At 47.9% G+C, this 26,416-nt stretch overlaps 1 protein-coding gene across 7 annotated transcripts in view; it reads left to right on the top strand.

Moving 5' to 3' along the window:
• Window positions 1-26,416, top strand: part of TNRC6A (trinucleotide repeat containing adaptor 6A) — a 57,286-nt gene continuing 30,870 nt past the window's right edge. For 2 of the 7 annotated variants that reach the window (XM_032447648.1, XM_032447651.1), the window contains exons 1-4: window positions 5,376-5,546; window positions 6,831-6,904; window positions 17,892-17,939; window positions 20,276-20,311. In XM_032447648.1, coding sequence (XP_032303539.1) covers window positions 5,391-5,546; window positions 6,831-6,904; window positions 17,892-17,939; window positions 20,276-20,311 — 314 coding nt within the window. In that variant the 5' untranslated portion in view covers window positions 5,376-5,390. Of the gene's footprint in view, window positions 165-1,589; window positions 1,797-5,375; window positions 5,547-6,830; window positions 6,905-17,026; window positions 17,206-17,772; window positions 17,940-20,275; window positions 20,312-26,416 lie in introns of those variants that run through there. The other 5 variants (XM_015876748.2, XM_032447647.1, XM_015876746.2 and 2 more) reach the window with 5 other exon arrangements.

The raw sequence follows: 26,416 nt of genomic DNA on the forward strand, positions 1-26,416 counted from the left end.
GCCAGGGCTGCAGCCGGCCGCTCCCTTTCACCTCTGCGAATGAGGCAGTGCCTGGTGCCCACCTGGGTTGCAGCGCGTGGGGCAGCGCTGGCCAAGCACGAGGCCCCCCCCGTCCCCGTGGAGCAGCGGGCGCTCGGCCCTGTCCTCCCCCGCTGGCACTGCAGGTAGGTGTGGGACGGTGCTGGTCCATTGGGGCACTGCTGGTAGCGACAACGTGGGCTGGAAATGCCGCTCCCTGGGATGGCTGCTGGGGCCTCGCAGCCTCATGGGGAGCCCACGTGTGGTCTCGGTGGCTGCCAGCACAAGGGATGGCACAATGGTCTGGGGATGACCTGTGGAATGCATGTAGCATGCATGCAGTGGCCATGCTGGCACCGTGGGCACAAGGCTGGTGGTGCCCCTCATCAGCTGTATTTAATTGGTGCATTCTGTTTTCTTGAACACGCTGTGGTGATGGAGCTGGCTCTGCTGCTGTTGTGCACGTGGGGATGAGTGGGGATGAGGTCGCAGTGGGGGCTGTGCCATGAGCCTGTCAGGGATGACATGGGACCTCCGGGAGGGATCCACCATGGGATGGAGAGTGACAGCATCCTGTGTTGCCATGGGATGGGTGGCAGCGGGATGTGGGGCTTCCAGGGCCTCCCCCAAACCTTCCCTTTTGTCCCCAGAGCCCCTCATTTCCCTGTTCTGTGTGTAGCTCATTTCATGCCAAATGGAAATGGGGTTTGTTTTTCCTTTTTTCCCCCCCTTTGCTCCTGCATGTGGCCAATGGAGTGTTTCCTCGCCGCGTTTCATTACAGCCCGTGCCGCTCAGACACCGCTCCCAGCGCTGCCGTGTGCCGGGAATGCCAATGAGCCCACACTGCCACTGCAAAGCCTATTTGTCCTGAATGCAGAATAATTAATGGTTTGGGAGAACCGAGCGAATTACATTGGAGCTGTTGCCCAATTAGTTAAACTAATTGAGAAGCGGGGGCAGCTACCACAGACCCTGCAGCATCACGGTGCTCCAACTCTGCTGCAGGAATGGGGCCGTCCCCATGCATCCCCATAGAGCTCAGCGTTCTCTTTTGGATGTTCTGCTCCGTTTTCTGTCTGTTCCTACACAAACGTGTGTGTGTGTATGTTGGGTGGAGCTGGAGGGATGGGAGCACGATGCAGCACCATCGCTGCTCTGCGGGTGCTGTGGGGCCGGGCACTCACAGAGCTGCTCTTCCCCCATATGCGCTGTGACAGATTACAGCTTGATAGAGCCACAAACACCGAAGAGCAACAGAGGCGTCAATTTAGTTATTAACAAAGGGCAGCATTCAAATGGAGCTGGCGCGGCTCCAAGTCACCGAGCTCATGAGCATTTATTAAATATTCATCGAAATCTTGGCATTTTGCTCCCCTTTCACTCCCCCACCCCCCGAAATGAGTTGGTTCTAAAGGTTAGGAGCCCGCTTCAAAAAAATTAATTATTTCGTTAGCTCGCTGTAAATTAGATCTTTACAATGAAGTTTCAGAGGGTCGGTGCATGATGGGGTCACGGTGGCACTTTGGGGGCAGGTTGGCTCATCACGCTCACCCTGACCCTGCCACGTGGCGGCGTGTGGCCCCAAATGCTGCGTGAGCTCCACAAAAGAAAGAAAAGAAAGGAGAAAAAAAAACTTAAATACAAAAACACCAGCAGGTCTGTCTGCTTCCTTCACCTGCCCCTTTGTCTCCGAGCCGTACCTGCAGCACACAGAGCTCCGTGTCACCGCCGCGCTGCGAGACTCTGCCCTCTGCTTTGGCACCGCAGCTCCCGTTTGGTGAGTGCACCGCTGCTGCCAGCAAGTAATTGGCGCAGCAATCCCACCATCACTCATTAGCATGCAGGGTGCGTGCGGGAGCTTCGATGCCTGCAGCCTTGGCATGGGGCTGCTGGGTGTGGGAGTGTGGCGGGGTGCTGCAGGTTGTTTGGTGCTGCAGGTTGGTTGGTGCTGCAGGTTGTGGGGTGCTGCAGGCTGTGAGGTGCTGCAGGTTGTGGGGTGCTGCAGATTGTGGGGTGCTGCAGGTTATGGGGTGCTGCAGGTTGTGGGGTGCTGCAGGTTATGGGGTGCTGCTGCTCATGCAGAGCCATGCACCAAGGGCTGTTGCTTGGTGTCTCTTCCTCCCACCAGCTCCCTGCTGTGCTCCTGTGGCTGCATCCCTGCAGCCGTTGTGATGCTCCCAGTGCTCCAGGCTGGTGGGACACCTGAAGCTACCATAGCTCATTGCCTTGATGCTGGGATTAATTGTTTTTCTTCCCCATCCGTAAGCATTTGGGGTGAGTGTTTGGAGTGTGTGCTGTGCCGTGGTGCTGAGTCCAGGCTCCGCCATGCCCTGGTGCCCCACCTGCCCCCTGCCATGCTCATAGCACGCAAACAACCACACAACCCCAAAGGCAGACAGGGCCATGGGCTCAGCCCCAGCCTGGAAGGGGCTGCAGGGGCCCGACACAGGCACTGTCCATTAGGATGCAGGTCCATCACCATCTCCCTGGAGACCATGGGAACAGAGGGCACGCAGAGCCGGTGCCTGGCAGCCACGCTGGGAAGGGGCAGCTGTGCATCGACTCTGAGAGCGCCGATGAATTACTGCCCCTGTTCAGGCAGGAGCCTTTGTTCCCCGCGCATTGTCAGCAGAGAAATTGGAGAGAAAAGTAAAATTAATCAGGCTCAGCTCGAGATATGGGGAGACAATGAGCCGAGCGCGTACCAGGAGATAGCGCTGCGCGGAGCATCCGCTCCGTTTTAAGCATTAGTAGCAATTTTTTTCCTGTCCTTGAACTAATTATCTACAAAAGCTCCTTTGAGCCGACGCTGGGTATGAATTGCCGTGCTGGTGCTGCATTGTGACGGCAGTGATCCCGTATTTAATACGCGGGGCATTCCTGGGTAATGGCTGGCCCCTTTGTGCCGCTGAAGGAAGCCATATGTTTCAGAGACATCCCGAAAGATCTCACAGCAACAACAAAACGGGGATTTCTGCGGCTGCTGAATGTGGCTGCCAATCATCCACATCCCGCTGCCGGTGTTGTGTGGGTCACTGCGGGGCTGTGTTAGAGGAGGGATGTGCTGGCTGGGCACTGAACTCTCCGCGCTGCTGAAGTGCACCAAGGGAGCTGCTTTTCCTCCTCACTGCAGCTCCGTGTCCATCACAGAGAGCTGAGGAGCCTCCTGTCCCAGTTCCTGAGGTTCAGCTTGGGCGCGGTGTGCAGGGTTTTCTCTGTGGGTTTTTCCTTCCTTTTTGCTTGTACGGATTCGCTCCCAGCCATCTTTTGCGCCAGATTAAAACCTGTGAGCCCATGACTTCCTAGGGCATAGCTTTGCAATTGGTAGGAATGGGTTTCAAAGCCCCTCCTGTCCCATGGTGCTGAGCCCCAGCAGTGTGCCCAGTCCTACTCCTCCCCTCCCAGCACAGGGCAAGACCTGTTCCCATCCGCTCCCTTTGCTCTTTGGGTTCCCCATCTGACAGTCAGCACAAAGCACAGCTCCATCTTGATTTAGTAAGTACCTGGAAATGTCATCAAAGATGTGATAATAAAATATCAAATGCAGGCAAATGACTAGCCAAAAGGCATTTAAAAAAGTGAAGAGTGTCTGTGTAGTAGATTAAGACAGCCATTCCCATCCTGTACGGTCTCACCACCTGTCCATTACCTACATTTGATGCTTTATCACTCCAAAGGCTCAGCTCACCCAGCTCACATCCTCAGTTCATGCACTGCTACTTACAAGGCAGACAGAGACACTGATGGCAACAGCTACAGCTGAGTTCTGATGCTCAGAAGTCTCTCAGCAAATTAAAGCCCAGCCCCACACCCGAAGCAATAAGGACAGAGCCAGCTCAGCAGCACAGGGATGGATGTGTTAATGTTTTAATAGGCTGATTACCTCATAAATAATTTGCTCAGTTCTAGAGTAATTGACCCGGTCACAGAGGTAATAAAGGGCTTTCCCTTGGGTTCTTGTTCAAAGGCTCAGCAAACCCTTTCCAAGGGAGCCCTAAGTGCCTTTTAACAATATGTGTTTTATATGGTCACAGTCTGGTACCCTGCTAATTCAGCAGTCACTGCAAACACCATCAGTTCAGCTCCATGGACAATTCAATTAAATTAAAAATAATAATAATAAAATAAAGAAGAAGGGGAACCAACACCTTCAGCCCCAGGAGCTCTGTGCTGCTGTGTGTGGGCACTGCCCTCCTGCAGCTCCACTGTGCAGCCCCTCGGCTGTGCCCCTGCCCCCCGCTACTCCTGGCACTGGGCTTGTCTATGGCTGTGGGTCACTGTCCTGCAGCAGGAGCGGGCAGAGCTCAGGGCACAGCTTCAAGCTCTGACTCATTCACCCATCCCATTCATGTCAATATACTGAGGTTGTGCCCGTTGCTTTGGGCTCTTGTGTGCTGGGGATTCCTGCTGTGTGCTGTGGGTTCCTCTTAATTACTGTTTTCCTCCCCTCTGATGGGTTTTTTCCCATGTGTGCTGGGTATTCCTGGGGTGTACTGCACGTTCCTGATGCATTTTTGCTGTTCTTCCTGCATCCCAGCTATTCCCATTGCACACTGTGCCCTTCTCCTTGCTGGCACTGGGAGCTGCAGAGCCAGGCTGTGGCCCAAACCGTCAGACATAAATCTAGCTGTGATGGAAAGTAAATTCAATATCCTTGCCCTTATTTTTGTAAATTAGTGTAACCGTCAGCTGCAGAATAAATGACACCTAATTACTGATGGGGCAGCTCGTGCAGGAGCGCGGAGCTGGGAGGCGATCATAGCAAAGCACTGTCAGTGATGGGAAATGAGCACGATGCCGGCTGTAGGGAGCTGTAATTACGGAGGACTGACACACTGTGAGCTGTTTATGGTAATGAAGCGGTGCATCAAATCAAATTAACCTTAGTTATTTGGCACAGAACGCACTGAGGACTTCTCTCAGTCGATGCCGAACCCAAACCCAGAGCGGTCGCCCTTTGGACCCAAAGAGTCAGAAATCTGCTGAAGGTGGAGGCAGTGGCTCTCATTTAGGATGTGTGCATGGCTGTGTGCAGGGTCAGGGATGCAGGGCCGGGCAGGTTGCAGTGCCCTGTGCCCTATGGGCATCCCCATGACCCCATGTCACCATGCACTGGGCACAGCTGGAGCAGGTCAGCTGGAGGAATGCCCACATCAGGATCCCTTCCCCCTGACAGGTGAGTAACATTTTCGATTAACCCAAATGCTTCATTAAAGATTAACGAGCTTTTAGCAAGGTCCCCCCACTGCAGGGTGTGGGCACGGGGTGCAGCTCATCCCTGTGCTGTGGGATGGACGAGGAGGGAGGGTCTCTACTGGAATGGCCGTGTCCCAGCAGCGCCTGCAGTTTGCCACGGACCCCTTTTACTGCTATGAGCCCCCGTTTGGCATCGGGAAGGATTTGCTCTACACCCCCCTGCCTGCATCGGGCCTCGGGGGGGGGGAGCCAGGCCCCTCCTCCAGGAAAAGGAATCCAGTGCAGAACTTCCCATTGGTTGGCAAATGTGAACTGCTGCTGCATTGAAACGGTTCGTTCCTCTGCTTAACTCAGAGCTGCGAGCACTGGAAAACCCGCCGCCGAACTGACCCTGAGCTGTATTTTTGCGTCACTCTGTGCTTACCTGGTTGGGTTTAGTTGGGGCAGGAGGAGCCGCACATCCTGCTGTCATTGAGCCCTGGTTCGTGGTGCAGGGTATGGGGCTTTTTGCTTATGGGTACGTTCTCTTCTTTCCATCACTGTGAAAATGCTTCGCAAGTCCCAACAGTTAATCTCTATTGTATGGGGAAAAAAAAAAAGAGGGGAGATTTTCTCTAATCCCTTTTAAATGGCCTCCAAATGAGGGCTCAAGCGAAGATGACTAACGACAGACCTGATTAAACTAATTTGGGAGGGGGAGCCCTGACAGGAGCCCTCCAAGCCCAGGTTTAGCCCCGGGGATGCCTCAGTGCCATCCATGCTGCTCATCTCCTTTGCTGTGACATCTGAACCAAGTGAATTCATTGCTTTGTGGCTGTGATTTGACCAGATTTCCTTCTTCATTGCAAATGTTTTTGTCTGTTTGTCTGCAGACCTTTCACTTTGTGCTGCCAGATACATTCCCATTAATGGGATGTTAAACCTCAGTTTGCCAGCAGCCAGCCCTGCACCTCCCATACCTCTCACCAAAGCTCTCCCTCTGAACGTGCCTTCAGCTTCCCAGAACTGATAACATGAAGATACCCAAAGTATAGAGATACACAGACAGGCTCAGAGTGTCCCATCCCTTCCTTGTAGTACTAGCAGTGATTAATGTGACACCCATTCTGTCCATCTCGCTTTTGTTTAATTATCACAGTTGCATTGTTTGTGTCTCCAGAGACCCGATCTGGTGGGATTGCCCTGATGGATTATGTATGAAATCCAGGTCAGCGCGTCCAAGTATTACTGCCTCATAATTTGCTGCGCCGCAGAGGCCAATAGAGATGCCTTGTATTATTAATTATACCAATATATTTTCATGAGTAATGTGATTAATTAGGCCTGTGTATATTACAGTTCCAGGTCTGTTCTGTCGTGTGTTTGTTCTCAGATGGAGGTGGCTGACTCAGAGCAAGCAGCAAAATCTGCTCTGGGCAGAACTACCCAGTGCCAGGCAGGATGCACAGCCCCAGCAGCACAGCAGCCCTGGGGCCGTGGGCAGTGCCATGGTGGTGGTGCCATGGTGGTGGTACCAGCACTGAGTTGGCACAAGCTGCACCACAGACACAGCTCTCAGGCTCCAGGCTCTGAATCCGGCACAGCTGAACTTCTCCCATCTCTTGTTTCCATATAGGTCCAAGAAGAGTCACCACCATTTAAGTGCCAAGAAAAGGCCTTCCACTCTCTGGTACAAGAAGAATTCGAACAGTAAGGCAGCATTTTTTTCTTTCTGAGCAGTTGCTGCTGGGTTGCATTTTACTCTGGCCATTTCTTCTTGCTGTGTGTTTGATCACAGGGGTCTGTTTCTTTGCTTTTTGACATAGCTCCGCTCTGGCAGGCACAAAAACAGTTGTATCGGGGATGGGTATCGTCCTGTCTGCTCGTGTTGAATTCCTTCCAGCAGTGCTTCATACCCTCGAGTTGCAGTTTTCCCACCCAGCTGCCTCACTCATCCCTGTCATCCCCTCTCCTTGGCACCAAGGGAGTTAACCCAGCGGGCAATGCTGCACTGTGCTGGTGCAATGCAGGCACCTGCCCTGTGTTGTAGCACTATGCATGGGGCACTGTGAGGAGACCATCCCCAGCCACCCCCCAGCCCTCCCTGGAGCTCAGCACAGAGGGAATCCTTCCTGGGATAACCTGAATGTCACTGTGCCAGTCTGCGGCCAAGAGCCAGGGAGGAGCCTCCTTGATTCTGCATTTAACCCCCAGGATTCACCCCTCCTCTAGGACAAACCCATGGTTGCAAATGCCTTTAGAAACTCCGGTCACAGACAGAATTAAATCAGAAAATGAACTATTACTCAAAGTGACTCGGAGTTGCCTGAGATTTATACGTGTTGGGCAGCTTGAGCTCCATTTGCTGGGTACCTTGGAAGCCTCACCACTTCACACCGTGACCGTCTGCAATTTCACACCGCTATAAGCTCGCTCTCATTGAGATTGGGGAGATGAAAAGTGTCTTCATTAAGGGCAGTCACAGGTCCCCGATTGGCTGCTAAGTATGTATGTGGGGTGAGGGGTGCAGGGCTGCGGGTGGCATTGTAGTGACTGAGCTCCTGTGAGAGCTTGGTGGGAGAACTCCAGGTGAAGGATTTAGCTGTGGTTTTTTGGCTGCTTGGACTGACTCGAGATGGTGGATGGCTCTTGCTTCAGGGCATTGTGGGGCTGTGCACCCCGGGACAGGCTGTGAAGTTGCATTGCCTCCACCTGTGCGGTGTTGCAGGTCCTCGCACTGCTGCCTTTTGCTGCCTATTTTGCTCCTTGAGAAACCTTGTGACATTCCCATTGCCATGTTTCCTCCTGCCCCCCCTGCCCCAGGATTTGTGGAGCTGCTCCACAGGGAGCTCTCACTGTATTCCTTGCAGTTCTTGGTGGTACCTCCTGTGGAGTGGCTGTGCACAGACACCCCTACATGCACAGGTGCGTTGTGCTCTATCAGTTCGCTCCATTACATATTCCTTGTGCTCCTAACAGTGATCATGCCCTGGTCACCTCCTTGAGTCATCGTCTGCATCCCAAGCAAGTCCTGTACGCTGCAGACAGAGCCATGGAAGCGGCTGCTGCTTCCCGCTGCTCCTGTTTCCCCAGCACACCTCTGGGGGTGTCCAGCCCATAATGATCTTTTATTCCCACATTTGTGTTTTTACTCCAGGAATCATGCACTGAACCTGGAGCGAAGTCAAGCACGGAGCCTCCTCCCAGCTCATCCAGCAACACGTTCACAAAAGGCCCTGTTATTATCCCCACATCCACACTCTCTAACCCTGTAATTAGATGCTTAGGCTATGATTGCCCCATTGTCCGCTGGATGGGTTTAATCATTCTTTCCTCCTACAGTGGCAATTTTGTCCCAATTAATTATTTCAGTTTGAACAGCAATAGCTGGTTGAGTTTAGAGAGAAATTAAAAGGGTAGAGGAGAATAATGAAGAGCGAGGTAACAAGGGAAAGGCTGCAGACAGGGCTGCTGCTCCAAGGGCCAGAGCATGGAGCACCTCCTTGCCTGTGCATGGCAGCAGAGCTGTGTGTTCATCCTCAGGCCCAGCAGAAGGTGCTCCTTCACAGCGGTGGTGGCTCCAAGGTGAGTGGCAATGCAGGCAGAGCAAAGTGATGAGGGCAGTGCCACAGATTAGGGTCAGCCTGTGGCTATTGGAGGCAGTTCCCAGAGGGGACAGTTCTGCTGAGACAGACCCCTGAGGTCTGGGCTGTGCTCCCTGCCCACCCATCCTGCACCCAAACCCTCCCATTCACTCTTGGCCCCACGCTGTGACAGAGCCCTGCAGCTCCCCAGCGCTGCAGCGTGTGTTTTGGTGGCTCTCAGCAGGATACGTGCAGTTCTCCAGTTGATTTGGAATGCAATTGAATTGGGTTAAAATAAAAATAATAAGAAACGTTAAGGTTATATAAGGGGAGAGGGGGAAAAAATTCATGCCTTTCAGGAGTTACAAAAACGCTGCCTGTGCAATTCATGTATAATTCAATGAATTCCAGAGTAGTTTGAATATTTAAATTATGCATGATCAAAGCAATAAAGAAATCTGCATTTCCTCACTCCGAGCCCCCAGACATAATGCTCCCGAGCCGCCCCTCCCCAGAAGGCAGCTCCTCGCCTCCATTGTGCCTCATTGCTGCAAAGAAATTGAGCTTGTCTGGAAGAATGCAGCTCTGAGTGCAGCCGCTGTTCCCCAGCAGCCGTGCAGAGGTGGGCAGGTGGGGTCAGCCCAGCAGCATCCCAACCTCACCTCATCTCTGTGCTGGGACACCCAGGTGCAGGGTGGGGGGGTCTGGGCTGCATCTGGGGCTGAAGATCCCCAGCAGAATGGGTGGGGAATAAAGCAGAAGGGAGGGGGGAAACAGACAGAATGCTGCCTCTGCCCCTCCCTCTAATTCCTGTCCAGATGCTGTAAATTGTCATTGGTAATCTGTAATTTAATGATCTATTCCCAAGAGAAAATTAGTCGTCAGTTTACCAAAAAAAAAAAAATCTGTTAATTTAAGCATAATGGTGGGAGAGCAGTGTGAGTGCTGCAGCCGTCCTCAGCCTCTGTGCTTTCCTCTGCTCAGCTCTGCAGAGGACAATTACAAGGCAGAATCTTAGTAATACGCTGAAGTCCATTTGAAATCTCCCAGCAAAGACTGCAGAGAGGTTCCTGGGGGCATGAAAAGCAATTTCCTCCTGGAACAGGAGGTGGTTCCGAGCTGGCACGTGGCTCAGCTGAATGAAGGCACTGAGACCTGGAGAGTAGGAATAGGTCCTGGGCTGGGGATGGCAGCGGGCACACCCCAATGATGTGGGCACACCTCAATGATGTGGGCACACCCCAATGATGTGGGCACACTCCAATGATGTGGGCACACCCCAATGATGTGGGTACACCCCACTGGTGGGGGCAGAACCTGAGCAGCGTGGCAGAGGCCATCCCCTCTGTGGGTATAGAGATGGATGGTGGTGGCTTTGCTCATTAGAGCCTGTGGCAAAGGGTCGGTGCTGGAAGTCTCCGTTGTGGGGAAGAGCTGTGAGGGAAGCTCATTAACTTGAAAAATTGGATCCAGAGGGCTCATTTGTCTGATATCAGCTCTGTGTTTTCTCTAGTAATGTAGAAAATGAGGGAGGGGGATCTGAGCCGCCCCTCAGTGACCGACTCTTTGATTTAGCTCTTCCTGATCCATGTCTTCTCTTTCAAATAGCCTGCAGCACAGTTTGCTTTCCATCGTTTTAAGCCTGTCCATGTGAACACAGCCAGGCCCTGCACCACACAGCTGTGCTTCCAAGGAACACACGGCTGTGCCCTTTGTCCAGGTGCTCATGGAGCAAGGTCCGGGCAGTGCAGAGCAGGGCAGCTTTGGACCACTGCAGGCCACCAGTTGCTGCTGTCAGGGAGCCAAAGCCATGTGCTGCATCCACACTACAACCATGGCCATGCACACCACAAAGCAGGGATCTGGGCTGCTCCTCGATCCCACGCACCCAGCACTGTGCTGCCCCTGAGGCTCTGAATGCATTTGCAGCAGGGACCCCAGCCTGCTGGAACCCGGCCAGCAGCAAAAGTGACAATTAATGACAGCTTGAACAACAATCCTGCTAATTGCATCACACTATTAATAAGGCAGAGCTGTCAAAGCACAGCAACTGCTCGAGTGGAAGTCAGGCTCCATCCGTGCCAACCGTGGTCCCCAGCCCCACACGTGGCATAGGGGGAGGACGGGGAAGGTTGTGGGGCTCAGTGCTGCTGCTCCATGTGGGGGCAGCTCCCAGCCCCCAGCAGCTGCCAGAGGTGTAAGCAATGTTCTCTTTGCAGTCTCTCCCATTAAATTAGAAGGGAAATCTATTTCCTGTTTTGAAAACGAAGGCGAGCGAAGTCGGTGTCAAATATAGATATACGGTATGTAAATGAAGCTGACAACTGAGTGAATAAAAAATGAAGGTGTGAATTATTGAAGGGTGGGAGGAGATGGCGCATGCAAATAGCGTTAATGTGGCAGGAGGCAGCTCTACGAGCAGGGAACGGAGCTTCGGAAACGAAATGATTTCCTTTAAGAAAAGGGCAGCAGATGAAACAAAAGCCAACAGCAAGTGGCACGCGTTTATTTCAGAGGCCTTTCCTCCTGTCGTGCCACTTCATTCTCCTGCCATTTTTGTTTTCATTTCTTTGCCTGCAAATCAATGAGAGCGATCAAGGCTGCCGGTGCGCATTGCTGCAGGGATGCAGCGAACGGTCGTTTCTTCCCCCATGCACAGCAGGGCTGGCACCTTGCTGCACAGGGGGCTTCCTGTGCATTGCACATACCCTGCGTGCATCCCGCGTGCATCCCGTGCACCCCCCGCCGCTCCGCCGCCATCTCCGTGGTAACGGAGCCGCTCCGCTCCTTTGTGTGCAGCGCGGCGCTGGCGAACGGCCAGGAGCGGCCCCAACCCGGAGCTCCGCAGCGGGGCCGGCTGTTTTCCGCCCTGCCACAAGCGAAGGGGCCCCGGGAGGGGAGCGGCGTGGCGGCCACGGGGCTCTCGGAACGGCCGGGCACGCGGTGCTGGCTGCTGAGCTGGAGGGGATCCAGCAGCAAAGAGCGTAGTGCCAGCAGGGCGATGCGATGCAAAGGAACGCCAGCAAAGCCGGCAGTTCGATGCCAGCAGTGAGATGCAGCGGTACCAGCCCAGCCTGCTGCTCCCAGGAGGGTCAGAGCTTCCCCTGGGGCTTCTTTGCCACCCCAGAATGTGAAAGTCTTAAAGGCTGGATGTGGCTTTGGTGGCTGGCAGCCCTGCACGTGGTGGAGGGGGTGAAACGAGATGATGGCTGCGGTCCTTTTCAACCCAGGCCGTTCTATGACTCTATAAAACACAGCACTTACAGCTAAATGGAAATCCATTTGTCAAAACCAACACGCTGGCCCTAAGCCCTAAGCAATGTGTTTGTTTGGCTGTGCAGTGAAGAAGGAAGAGATCTTCATCTGTGATCTCCAATGGGCTCCTCAGAACTGAACAGAAAGGGAAAATAAGGGCAGTTTATTCAAATAAAACAACAACAGCAAAAAACATCCACGGGGAACATAAAGCAAACAAGCACAACAAAAAGAACAAACTTTTGTGGATGTAAATGAAAACAGACCCGACAAAAAGGAATGATACACTCGATGCTGAAATGTTTGTCAGGTTGGCAGAGATTTGTAATTAGATTCTTGTGCAGCACCTGGAAAGGGAGAAGGTGCACTGAGGTACCAGTGCAGGTCTGGAGCAGCAGACCTCACCTGTCCAAGTGTCCCCTCAGTGGCCATATGAGCCCTCACCCTGCCATGCAGTGAACATCAGGGCAGCACTGGGATCCCAGCAGTGATGGGGACAGGGAGAAGCCCATGTTTTTTCCCTGCACTCCTCACCCCATAGTCCTGATGATGGTGGTGGAAGAGGACCCTGTTTTGTCACTGCATGCTTCTCCAAACAGTGCTGCACTACTTTAAGATTTGCTTTTTTATCTAGGAAAAATGAAAACAGACAAACAAAACTTGCAGAAACCAGGGCCATAAAGCTGCCAGCCATGACTCAGGTGGCTCCAGCACAGGCACAGCCTGGGGACTGATGCTGTGCCTGTGTCCCCTCCACATGGTGGGAAGGATGGAATGGACCCTCAGTGCAATTTCCTTCTGAGGTGTGGTGCAGCCCTGGCAAATAAATAAGCATCTATTGGAAGCATCTATTGCACTGTGCCACTTAGGAGACCAGGGGACTTGAGGACAGTGTAATTGGCTGGATGCAGAGTGAAAGTCAGGCTGAGCGATTCCATTTTACAGTTGGCAGCCTTCCCAAGTGCAGATCAAGGGAAGCAAGTTGGACTAGCTTTAAAACGTGGGGAAATTTGTTATCTTTTATAATTTTTTGCTGATTTAAAGGGTAGGATTAAATTCTCATTTAATAAGCCCAAGTGCCTGCTCCCCCCATTCTGATTGCTGTGTGTCACAGCGATAATGTTGGAAAGGCATTGGGAGCCTGGAGGCATGGCAGCAAATTCTGTCTTCCCAAGCACAGATCTGATGATTGCTCGCTGCTGCAGCCCATGAGCAGGCACTGGCTGCTTTGCAGTGAGCCTTGCATCATGGTATGGGAGCTGCCTCCCAGGGCTGCTCGGAAGGCAAGCCCAACATTTGGTGTTAGCACCTTCCAACTCTGTCGTTTGCATTGCCTCCTCCTAATTAAGGATCCTACAGAGACCCAGATGTGGAGCATAAATAGTTTGGTTGACTCAACTGAGCTGCTCCTGGGCAGGCTTTGTTTTATAAGCAGGAACTGCTTTTTCAGGGCTTTCACCTTCCCAGCTCCTCCCACCAGCAATGTTATTTTTAAATAGTTCTAAAAATGCATCCTGTAAATAAAACCCCAACCATGAATGAGGAGAAGAGCCGTTCCGCAGAGCAGTGCACAGAGCCTCTCTGTGAGCAAGAGAACTGTTTTGTCTTGTCTGTCAGATCAGCTCATTTAGATTATTTAAGTCAAGTGCAATTTTGAAAACAATCTGCTTTGCTCGTGACGGTTCCTCCATTCATGCATAATGATGCTGAATGTAACAAGCAGCAAAGGGTTACTGACGGCAAATTTTCCACATACTCAGGCCTGTGCTTCTCATGTAGACTTATAAAGGAGCCGCTTGCTTTATTTTCCCCAGACATTAGGCAGCAAGTATTTCCTAACATGTCAGCTTTAGAACTTGGTGCTGAAGCTTCATTTCACGTGAAGCCTTCACAGCAAACACAGATAAAGGGGAGGGTGGAGGGAAGGGGAGCTCTGAAATGGCGCCAGCTCCTTTTTAACTGCTTTTAGCCAACACGTTCTTCTGTCTCTTGCAGTTTATTCTCTCACTCTGATTATGTAAAAATCCTAATTGAAAAGTTAATGGGGAACTGAAGACAGGAGGATCCAGATGCATACCAGGCTGGCAGGGGGCAGATGGGAGCTGCTGTTGGGAGAGGATACGTGGGGATCAGTGACCAGAAGGCCATGTTTACTGAGTGGTGAAAATGTAACAGAGATCCTTCGCTGGCAGCTGCCTGACGGCAGAGCAGGTTGTTCCCTTCAGTAGTTGTTTCCATTATTTCTAGTTTCACATATGGCCGTGGTGCTTTGGAGATGTTCAAGTACATATTGGGAAAGCAGCAAAGTTCAGTGCCAGCAGGACACGATGTGCTGCCTCCCAAGTCCCAAAGTACCTTTGTTTTGCTGGGATGCAGGCAGGAACAGGGCTGAAATAAAGTGCCACTTGGGAGGGTGAACGCTGAAGGAGTGCTGGGTTGGTGTGAGGAGATGTTGGGATAAGTAGTGGGGTTAGTTAATGCAGCTGATTGGCCAGCAGTACAGACAATTGTAATATTTATAAGACAGAATGGAAGCATTTTCTGCAGCAGTCTGGCATAAATGAAATTAGGGAACAATCTAAAATAATACAGAAAACTACAGATCTCGACTATGAATTTTATTGCAAGAGGCATAATAAAGTTAACAAAACAACATGAAAAGAATACATAATGAATGTATTAGCCTTCATCACTGAGGACTAACTTAACAGCAGCCCTCCTACGTTGCGCAGTCCCTTTAAAGCCAGATAAAACAGAACTGCAGTGAATGAAACAGCCAAAGGAAGCTGAATCCAGATGCCAGCAAATAGCAGCTTTTAGTTGCACACAATTACATGACAATCCTAACTTCCCCACATGAAAAAAAAATAAACATTAAGACCAAATTTAACTTCCAAGTTATTAATAGAAGCAGAGAAACTAATTTCAAGCTGTCAGGGCTCCTTTAAGTATGTGAAAAATAATGCTATCACTTTATGCATGTGCATGTTCAGCTCACAGCAATGCAAGATCTATCATTAAGCCTCTAGGAAGAGGACAAAAATAACCTTGCTGGCTAGGCTGCATTGTCATAAGTGCTCATCTTGAATAAAGTAGGATCTGCTTCAGTTGAAAAATACTCCATTCATGCTTGCAGAAAAGCAGGTGATAGTGCAGGATACTTCCAGAGACAATTGCTCATTTGTCCAGGGCACCCATTTATTTTAAAGGCGAATAAAATGGCATTCATTATTATTTTATTTTTTTCACTAACATTAATAAGAATGGTGAAAGCCAATTGAAACTGAGCAGGTAAACGTTCATGATGATGTTGCAAGCTGGATGCATGAAGAGAGCAAGGACTTCCCCATGCTAAGAAAACCACTTTTCAATGCAGCTCTTATAATAAAGCAAGCAGGACGATGCTTATTTCCATGTGAACAGTGGAAGGGAGCTTAGAAGAAAATGAAATTCCTGAACAGTACTGCAGGCACATACAATAACAATGATTCCTTGAACTGTAGCTGTTCAGACTGCTGGGATATTTTTAACTAGGGCTTTAGAACTAAATGCAGGAATGCCAGCAAGCAGCTGACTGAGTGACAGTTTGGCTGTGCACAAAAACAACCCAGCACTGGGGCCAGACAGAATATATTGAAAGCTAATATATCTCAATATTTTTCCTTGCAGAGATGTAGTAGCTAGGAGTATGACATCAGCGTACTTGGTATGGCACAAGTGCCTTCACAGACCAGCCTTTCTAAAAAGAAAAGGATGATTTGTACTCACTGTATGATCTGTATTCACATTTTATCAGACAGCCTGCTCAGAGTGGTGCATCTGCCGCTTTCTAAGAATATTATCCTGTAAGCTTTGGAACTTGGCAGCAGAAGTCAGCCATAGTGTTTGTAAATGCTTGTTAAGTTGACGAGTTTAAAACTAGTATTGCAAATCACCCCCTTATAAAAGCTTATTGTTTATGCCAGTAACAGCACTTTAAATTGCTCTAACTATATATATATATGTTTAAGACCCTCTTTGCCATTAGTTATTCTGTAGACTTGGGCAGTGAAAATTAAATGATTTCACTTTCATTTTTAGGAACTTTGCAGCTTACACTGGCAGTATTTGGGCCACAAAGACCCCATCCCAGAGCTTCCTCAGCCTCTGTGGATGTGGCTCTGCCTACTGCAGATTTCTGTCTGATCTCATCTTCCTTTTCTCAACATCACAGTTCTCAACATTACTGTTCTCAATTCGCTTCCTGTCAGCCCTCTCAACTGGTTTGATTTCTCCAAAGTAATTTATGGGATATTTTGACTGAACTCGAGAGCAGTAAAGCAGAGTGTGGCTTGGAGCTTCTCCTCTCTATTGCATGCGTATGAAGTTCCAATAGCTCTGTTTACTCTTTGCATTAAGTTTAGTGTTCGTATCAATCAACTTCTAGCTAGGTTTGTGAGCGCTGGGTGCTTTTCAGCTCCTTCCCTCGACTTTATGAAGCTTGTGGAAGGATAACTGAAGCAGAATTGTCTTATTTGATGGTGGTTATTTTGACATTAATGCTTTTCCACCAGTCTTAGCAGCTACTGATGACCCAAAATTCAGAGCAGAGCTGTATCAGCAGTGCCCAGGAACAGAAAGAACCGTGACACGAAGGGAAAAATATAGGTGGAAATCTGTGTTATTTTCCGTGTTATTTTGCAATCCTCGGGGATGTGGCTGCTCTTTTCTATGGGATGCTTCATAAAGGAATGCTTAGAACTCAGTGTGTTTTCAAGGTTAGTAAGGAGTGCACTGACACCCAAAGCAATTTGCTGGTCAAAGGGAAGGAGCTCTGCTCAGATCTATCCATCCACCCACAGATGGACACTGCCGAGGCCTAGTCCGGGTCAGGCCCCGAAACGAATCGAGGGCTCCGTCACTTCAACCCGTCTCTAGGGCGGTTGCTACGGCGCCATGTTGGGAGAACTCGGCAACCCGGAAGCGCTTCGGGGGGCGGGGTTTCGTTTCCTGTGCGGCGGGGCCGGACCCGGCCGGGTTAGGAGGCAGGAAATGGCGGCGGTGCTGCAGCAGCAGCTGCCGGGCCCTCCCGCTCCGCAGTGCCGGGCCCAGGCCGCTTAGAGCCGCCGTGCCAGCGCCGGGCCCGGGCCGCAGCCACGCCGGGCCGGACTCCGAGCACTTTACATACATGAGGTAGCGGGCGGGGCCGGGCGAAGGGAAGGGCGGGAGCCGCCGGGCTGAGGAGCCAGAGGGGTCTGGGGCGGCGGGCGGGGGAGGGGCCGGGAGGCGGCGGGGGAAGGGAATGGGAATGGGAAAGGGGAGAGAAGGGGGAGAGAAGGGAAGGGGGGCTCGGGGCGGCCCCGCCCGGCTGCGGGCTCGGCCCACCCGGCGGGAGCGGCCTCGGGCGCGGGAGGAGGCGCGGCGGATCGCTCCGCTCCGCTGCTGAGCTTTGCCCTCCCGTCCCGCTGCCGTTCGCTCCGTTCCTCTCCCGCAGTCGGTGCACGGGCTGAGGAGATGGGGAGGGATCACAAGAAATGAGGAGGGATCGGAGATGTGGGGATTCTGGTTTTGAGACGGATCCCCAAGTTTCAGTGATGCAGCAGAATCGCGTCCTTTGAAGTGCTGGAAACAATCCGGTGCGGGATGTGCGCTGTGGAAGGCTCCCCGGGCTCCGCTCCCTCCCCTCCGTTCCCCGCTGTCCCCGGTTGACGGCCCGGCGCTCCGTGCTCCCCCCTGTGCTGCCGGCCGCCACGGGGCGCGCTGCGGTGCGATGCGATGCGCTGCGGGTGCGGCTCAGCGCCCCGCGGGTTGTGTTGGGTCGTTGCTTCCTGTCGCGTTGCTGTTGTTGATATGGGAACCGACATCGTTTTTTGTTCCAGAGAGTTGGAAGCTAAAGCTACCAAAGAAGTCGAAAGAAAACTAAGCAGGTAAGATGATCGAATCCCCTCCCGAACTCAGAGCGTGGGGTTGGAAGCACTGTGGGGGTTGATCTGGGCCTTTAATGTAACGCTAATTGTACAGATTTAATCAAACTACGACTTGAAAATACGTCCTGCTATTGCATAGAGGCATTGCTGTGATTTTAGTAAATACGCTGAGCACTTTGATGTGGTTCCTTACACATACAACATCAGATTCTATAATAGAATTTCTTTATTAGGATAGAATGCTTATGAAGAGACAAATAACTTGGCATTCTGTCCTAAGTTGAACCTAACAGTATTCAAAAAATGAATGAAGGTGAGGTTGGTTGGTTTGATTTTCCCCATTATTCCTATACAGTTCGGGCAAATGTTGTTGAGAAGCAAGAAATTACTGTCTCAGGGGGGGAAATAACCTGGCTTTGAACTGAAATAAAGTGCTGTGTAATTATGGGGTTTTTGCTTCTCATTAAGAGTTAAAGGTGGGAAATTTCTAGTTGTTGCGTAGTTTTTATCTCAGCATTTTACAAATTTCCTTTTCAAATCCGTAACTCAACAGTGAAGAGTTACGTTGAAGTGGGGATTTTGTGTGAGTTATATATGACACTTCTGTATATAAGAAGTTATTTTGCACTGTTTCAAGTCCAGTCGCATTCTTGCAAATATCTGTCATTTCTCTTAATCTCTTTCTATTCTCGTCCTACCTTTGTATGTATTCTTTTTCATTTAGGCCTTACAGGGACTTTCACGAGGGCCATTTGAAATACGCTGAAAGCCCGAATGTAGCTGATAGATTGCTGGTTTGAGCTCCTGGCAGCCTGTGTTTTTCTTGCTTACTGTGATTAATCAGTCCTGAACTTTCAGATTGATTTCCAATTCCACTGTGAAAACTGATTGGCTTTCCCCTATTGTCAGCGTATGTCTTTGGTTGTTTGGGGTTCTTTTGGTAGTAGGTTTAAATAGGAATAATTGTCCCGTTTTATTGATGGCATTTATGTAACTTACACAGAATCCTTAAGATTAATTAAAAGGGTTATTGTTAAATGGGTTTTACTTGAATAGTAAAGCACGATTTTTTAAGTAATCAAATTATAATAAATCAAATTTCAACTTTTTAAGTAATCCTTCCACCAGAGATTCCAGAAGAGTGTAAAAAACATAATGAAATCATTATCATTCTGTACATAGTGCTTAGTATAATAGATAGCAGAAGCAATTTCAGAAACATATTCTTTAGATACAGTGATAAATTAAAAATATTACGTCTCAAGTCTTAGTCATAAGAATATGAGGATCTGTTGACTGAACTGTGAGCTCTTGTACTGGCAGCATAGATAGTGTAAAGAGGTGAAAGTAAACTAGAGCTGTGTAAACGAGGTGTTTGTGGGCAATGGGAGCAGATCAAGGTTCACTTCTGATATGAAACGGTTCTTGGTTTTGTGACACAGGTATTTGTTTTACTCACTTAAAATATTCAGAACTTTTTTCTTTTCACTTTAACATGAATGTATCAGTTATTTTCAGAAAACTTTCTTCTAATTGCTTTCTTCTTAGTGAGGATGTTTGTACCATGTGGGAGCACAGCTTGGCACAACGTACCTGCTCTGCATGGGCTTGGTAATTGCATTAGTATTGCAGAACTCAACAGATAGCTGTCGTTCTTTCTCTACTGTCATTACCTATGATCTTATTAAATTTGCAGTGACATAGTCAAGCTGTAAAAGAACAAATACATCTTTTTTTATCGTTATCTAATAGTCCTGTGCCACAGTTTGTCTTAATGTAAAATTGTGGACTGTATATACATTCTGTTGTAAATTCAGTGGGATGCTGGCATTGCTTCATGTAAGTTCTGCAATTCCCTTTGGAGTTGATGCTCATGAATAAATTGGTTTTTAATCTCGCTAAGAATATTGCCTTAGACTATTGGTTTGTGATAGAATGAATGTTACAGCTGTTAATACAGATAGCTTATCCAGTTAAAGCGATGACTTTTAACCTCAGGTTTAGAAGTCTGGCAAGCTTGGCCTTTCATAGAAGGGTCTTCATTGGGTCAGCATCTTTAAAATGCTCTTTTGCAGAGCTCTAGGTGTGTTGCTGCTTGAGAAATAAGCACAGTGCGTGACTCAAACAGTAATTCAAATAAACGCGTCACACTTTTTGTTGTTGCATATTACCAGTGAAATGTCACCTGTTCAATCTGCCTCTGAACAAGAGTGTGTAACCCTCTGCTATTAACCAGAGGAACGCAGCTTAAATTTGGTTAAAATGAGGAGGAGTACAAAGGGCCATTCAGTTCTTCTGGTTTAAGAAATAACTTGTTAATTCTGTTTGATAAACAGGGCTTTCCTGCCTCACTTATGTGGAACTGAGAGAAGGTAAATATCTGAAATACATTTACAGTTTTATTCCTGAGCACATAGGTTTGACTTTTACTTCCCAAGCATGCATGTCACGAGAAAGGTTCACAGCACAGCTCTCATTCACCCATTTTTCTGCTCCATCTGCTTTGGCTGCAGGCTCTCTGTGTTCTCAGGGAACTGACTTTACCTGACATCACGTGTACCTCTACATCTCACCCACATATTCTGCTAAGTTTCTGCTGCGTGATTTTCTTTCTTCACTCTTCTGTGTTAGATTAACAACCATCTTTCCACAAGGCTTTCCTGATTTGCTTTTGAAAATAGCTGAGATGGCTCAGCGATAGAGGCATAGGGATGAGAATCAGAGTGTGAAATGCAGCGGTTTCTGCTGATTCTTAATTTCTGTTTGTGTTGGGAGAGCAGGGGTTTCGTTTTATTTTTTTCCCCAATAAACTTCTGCAGTCAAATGGGAAGAGCTTATTGCAAAGAGGCAGCATCCTTTCAGAACCCTTAGAGATGCTTAGGCAAAATGATACATTACTTTCTCATCTACCCAATAAGTAAGATACTTTTTCAGCTCGTGTGTAATTGTCAGGTTGTCCCTGTAAGGCAGTTTGCTCTTACCAGACCCATCCTGCAGTACGCTTCTTGACTCTGCGTTGATAATACTGAAGCTGTAAGGGATGCACAGCTGTACGGTGAAGGTGGTGGACTGGAACAGTCAGCGTTCACATTCATGCCTCTGTTACAGATATCCTGTATGACCAGTTTGTTTAAGGAGGAGCAGTTTAATAGTTCTTTGCTTTCCCATTTGTAACGAAGATAGGGATTGTTTATTGCAGCTGCTGAAGTCTTATATATTTGGGTGACAGATGTGTTGGGAAAGAGATTTGTGTGCTTATGTAGCAGTGAACATTGATAGACCCTAATCTGGAATGAAGCTTCAGGGACAAAATGTAACAAAAATATTATTCTGGAGTTACGGTGTATTTTCAGTTGTTGTAGTTTGGAATGTGGTTCTGTTGAACCAGCTTCTGCATGAGAAGAATGAGAAAGGTGAGTGAATTCCACACGGTTGTTAGTGCTAGACGTGTTAGTTGAATTTTTATCACTTTTATGGTGGTAATTTGAAGACTGGTATTTAAAAGTAAAAAAGAAAGTAGCTGGCACTCATTTGCCAATTAGTTATGCATTGAAGTATCAGTTTATAGCTTGGCAGCACCTCTTCTATACCTTAATAGCTGGAAAGAACACAGATGTAACATCTCTGATTCAGTGGTTTTCTCATTGGTGGCTTTCTTGGCTCTTGTGTAACGTACTGGGTTTTTGTGAACTTCAAAGTAATGGCTTCTGTGCTGTGAACTTGGAGAGTGTTCCTTTCATTGTGATGCACTGTTTTGCGGGAAGCATTAATAAGGGAATTAAGGGGTCAATTTTTAGCCAGAACACACCTTTTCTAATTGGTTCTTGTATAGAAAAGTTAGCTACTGGTTTTTAGAAACTGAGAAATAACTTTATTGTCAGCTGTATATGATTGCACTATCAAAAATATCTTAGCGAACTTTTAGGCCAGAATACGGCAGAAATAAAGATGTTCTAAGTTCTGGAAGTATGTTTGGAAGGCTGCATGTAATGCCAACACATTGGGTATGTAGTACATGCTCCATGCTTAGTGCCTTTGCAGAAGCATAAGTGGCTTTTCAGCTCCATATTCTTATGTGCAGTTTTCTGTCAGTGTTCCACCTGTGGTGCTGCAGCTTAATTTGTAACTGGAAGATAACCAAGATATATATATCACCGTAAATTTTAGAGTGGTTTCAAAACTCTATATAATCACTTCTAATTGCGTTTATGTTTAGTAGTGTAGTCATGAACTTATAGAAGGCAGAAGCTGATGACTGGTGATGCAGCATCCTGAGTGATGCTGTCCTCTGAAGAAGTGGGTGATGGATATTGATTTACATTCAGTTATTAATAAATATCTTTTCCCTCTCAGGGCCACCAAGGGCTGGTTGGTTCCTGGTCTCATTCCTGCAGTGTGAGGTGCCCCATGGGAGTCCCCCATTGGCTGGGAGCAGTGGGCACAGTGTTCTTAGTGTAGGGACAGAGCACTCCAAAAGCTTCAGCTCAGTGTTAGGAGAGCTTCAATATCAACCTAAGATGTAACACCTCTGGGAGAAGCCCTGCACAGCCTCACTGCTTCTGAAAGCATTTTCCACTGTTGTTAACGGTGCCTTTAAAAATGTGCTAGCACCATCTTGTGGGGCAGTGAGACTTTAATTGGGTTTGAAAGTGAGTTCAGGAGGTATCTGCTTGGCAAGCAAACACTGTGTGAGCATCTGTAACAGTGCTGACATCTTCAGAAGCATTTGAAGGATGAATTCTAGCTGCTAGTGTTAGCTTGAAGAATCTCAAAGCCCAATTAATGCAATTCTGTTACAGAAGTAGTTTGATTCTGGTAAATGCTGGATAACTGCTGTTAGTGGTGAGATGGCACGTTGTTTTCTTTCAGAATTGACATTTGCAGTGTGTTTGCACTGTGTGCTTTTCGCTCGGAGATGCTGCATTCATAATAATGCAGGGAGAGTCTTAGATCTTAATTTGTGTCAAAATTCTTCTTGTAACCATGATTCCCTCAGTGGGGTGACAAGAATTGTAATTTCATTGTGGCGTAACGTCTTCCCTTTTGTAAATTATAAGAGCAAAGATAGCATGCTGTACAAACATTAATCACTGAATCCTCATTATGTCTTCCAGAAAGAGTGCGGTTCTCCTGTAGTGTAAGAAGAGAAGCTAAACACGTCTAACTGTATTCTCTGTTTTGGCACAGATAATTTTACAGTGCCAAGCTGGAACTTTTAAAATCAGACATCATTAGAACCTTGTGGAAGAATTAAAGTTATAAGTACAATATGATTTGATGTAAGTTAGTATCTGGGCTGCTTACATTTGGAACATTGTGATTGCTTCAGTTTGCAAATAACAAATGAAGCCTCAGTGATAATAGGTATGAACTGAAAGACTCGAACTCATTTCAGCCAGAATCAAAGGCACTTCTCTGTCTTGTAAAAGTGATGCAGACATTTGAGAAGGTGAGTGAGGTGCAGTTACAAGCTGGGCCAGATGTGCTGCTGCCGGCACTGTCCATGTACCCCATCAACGGGATAAACCTACCCAGATGCAGGGAAGAGTTCAGCTAGGGAATTTAGTCATCTTCCTTTTTTTTTTTGGTCTTATTTCTGTGTTTCATGTGAGGTCCTACAAAGTATCATGGAGCTGTTGACAGTTTGTAGACTGTTACCAGAAATTTGTGTACCAAACAGGAATAGGGAGCTATTCAAGGGCAGGATGATACAAGGGAAATACTGTGTAACACTTCTGTTTCTAGGGATGTAGCATTAAAATGTATTATTGGTTGTATGTTTTAATAGGTGTTGGGGTTGGGTCTGTGGCACTCAGTGTCATGCATTTATGTGTTAGAAATAAAAGAAACTTGCTCTTTCAGCTGTTGGAGGTGGAAACTTAGGTGGAAACTTAGGAGTCTGCTTTGGACTGATAGCTTAATAGGAATTCACTTTGTATTTTAGGTTTAAGTAAGAGTGCCTTCCTCAAAAAATGGATGTTTTTAATGCAGAGGATGGGCAATAAGGGCTTTACTGCTAATTAACTGCACGGTGGGTCAGTTTTGCTTTTCAGTCACTGAGATGTGATGTAATGGTAATGTAATGCTATTTTTAGGAGCTGCCTATAGGTAGGCAGCGTGCTGAGTTGTCTAGGGCTCTGATGCATACTAACTATGGTGTGTGTGTTCTGAGCTGGCTTTGTCATGCAAAGTCAATTTAAATACATAAAAATTGAATAATTAGTGTTATAATTTAGGTATTCTGGTTATAATTTAGGTATTCTGTTGTTGCTGTACCGTGGTAGAGTAATCCAGAAGTAACTGTGTCGGTCGGTAACATTTGTATTCTAAAAACGTAATCATTTTGACTTAGTTGTAGCAGGACGAGTCACTTTTTTGTTGTGAAAATACTACTTTGCATCGTACAGTGCTGCAGCTTTCTTCTAAAACCCGAATGATTTCAGTTTGCACATTCCCAGGGCTCAAGGCGAGGATGTACAAAACATGTGTCACAAACACAACACACAAATGTCACTGCGGGTTAATCATTACCCCAAAATTGCACAGCATCCAAGGGGTTGCTTTAAAGCAAATTGGCACGCTGTGACTGTTTCCTGCAGTTACATGACTAAGCTCTTAGTTATCCGTGGAAGATTTTTGATGCTTAACTGCAAATTGTTTTTATATATAAAGACAGCCCTTTTTTTGTACAGAGCTAAACACTGGAGATATACGCCTGATAAGGCCGCTTATCCCCACTTTGACATAGGTTCACTTCCGTCAGTTGTTTCTCAGCTTTTCCTTTTTCTGTGGTAAATAACATGGGAGACTGCTCAGTTGTACTGCCCGAGAGCTGCACAGCAGCCAGGAATCCCAGCTCTTCTGGAACTGCAGCTGGTGAGGCACAAAGCACAGGCAGCAATGGGACAGGGCTGACTGCTTGTGAAATGCTACTCTACAAGTGAGGGCTTCTTCTGTTCTGAAATTTATTCATAGAGTAAATGAGGTGTCGTCTTCCTTAGTCAACACTCGTGGAGTTTGTTCCCACATCCCATTCAAAGTATGCTAGAAACTAGGGAGGTGTTTGAAGAACATGATTGGCTCAGTGAGAGGGCGGTGTGTGCTGGACCGAGCATTAGGGCTCTGCATATCTGGTTGTTTGTGGCAGCCTATGAATGCTTCAGGAAGAGGCTGCAAAACATCTTCAGCCTTGGTTTTTTGTGGGTTTTTTTGGAGGGGGTCATTGTTGTTAGTCTTGTCCAAGCTAGAAGCTTCCAAGCCCTCCACCTTTAAACATTCCTAACTCTCACATGGTGAAAGTAGCCTTACAAGTAGGCTTTCTAGGAAATACAAATTCTTTACTGTCTGAATCTTGGACACTGAAGTAAGCAGGCATTGGTAGGTTTCCTCTGCCTTAAAGCATTTGGTGCAAGCTGCTGCCACTTGCCTTTTTATATTTGGTTTCATTGCTGTTTTCTTGACTTTGGAATCCTTCTTTTTGTGAGCAATAGTTTTTATTCTGATACCTGAAACAATGCATTAATCTTTGTGCATTTTGTTTTGTCGTGAGCTTTTTTGCATGATTAGCCCAAGTCCTTGTTTTGTCTGCTGACTCCCAGTCTTTTCTACCCATTGTGGTTTTGTGTAGATTTCCTTCTTGTTCTCATCAATAATCACTGCGTCTCCTCAAGCATGACATTAAAATACAGTTTGTTATTAGTTCATGCTGACACAAATAGATTGCATGCCTTCATTCTTTCCTGCTTTTGGTGCTCTCCGTGTTTTCTCTACTGTTTTTATTTAAGTTCTGACTTGAAGAGTGTAGCATAATCTGGGAAGCAGTGTTACTGCAAAGCTTTCTGTTTTAGCACCTGAAACTTTGTATTACGTGCATTTAAAATTAATGACGTGTGAAAGCAAAACCTGTTATTACAAGTTAAAGTTTTGTCACTCAGTTTAGGAGCTCTAAAATTGCACTGCTGTTGAGAGCTCTGCTCTGACCATGCTCTTCAGTTGGTACCTGCTTGTTCATACATTCTTTATGTCAGCAGTAGCATCTGTACACGTGCACAGCTTGCTGAATTAGCTCAGTGCTTTGGCAACAAAATGGGTATGCGTTGCATGGTTGTTGGCAGAGACAGTGTATAAGATGTGTGAGTGCTGCAGATGCCTGCCTGGGGTTGATAGAGGCAGTGCATGTGGCTGGGGAGCTGCCCACGGCCTGGTTCATGCTGGGTCAGAAACAAGGGCACATGGCAGTGGGAAACATGGTCTGTGAGAGCTCAGGAACTGATTCACAACAGGGAGAGTTTTGGGGGGCTTGAGGGGGAAGGGTGGAAATCTTGTATGTACCTTGGCACTGCAGCTGCCCTTAAAAGTTTTGTCACTTGTGATTTGCAGTGAAAGTACATTGTCCCTGTGGGAGTCTTGCTTCTAATTGGATAATATTTCTCAGTTCCTTTTGGGTCTCTCTGATATAATTGTTCTAAAATGAATGT

This window comes from Coturnix japonica, chromosome 14, assembly GCF_001577835.2.
Source record: "Coturnix japonica isolate 7356 chromosome 14, Coturnix japonica 2.1, whole genome shotgun sequence".
Taxonomy (NCBI): domain Eukaryota; kingdom Metazoa; phylum Chordata; class Aves; order Galliformes; family Phasianidae; genus Coturnix; species Coturnix japonica.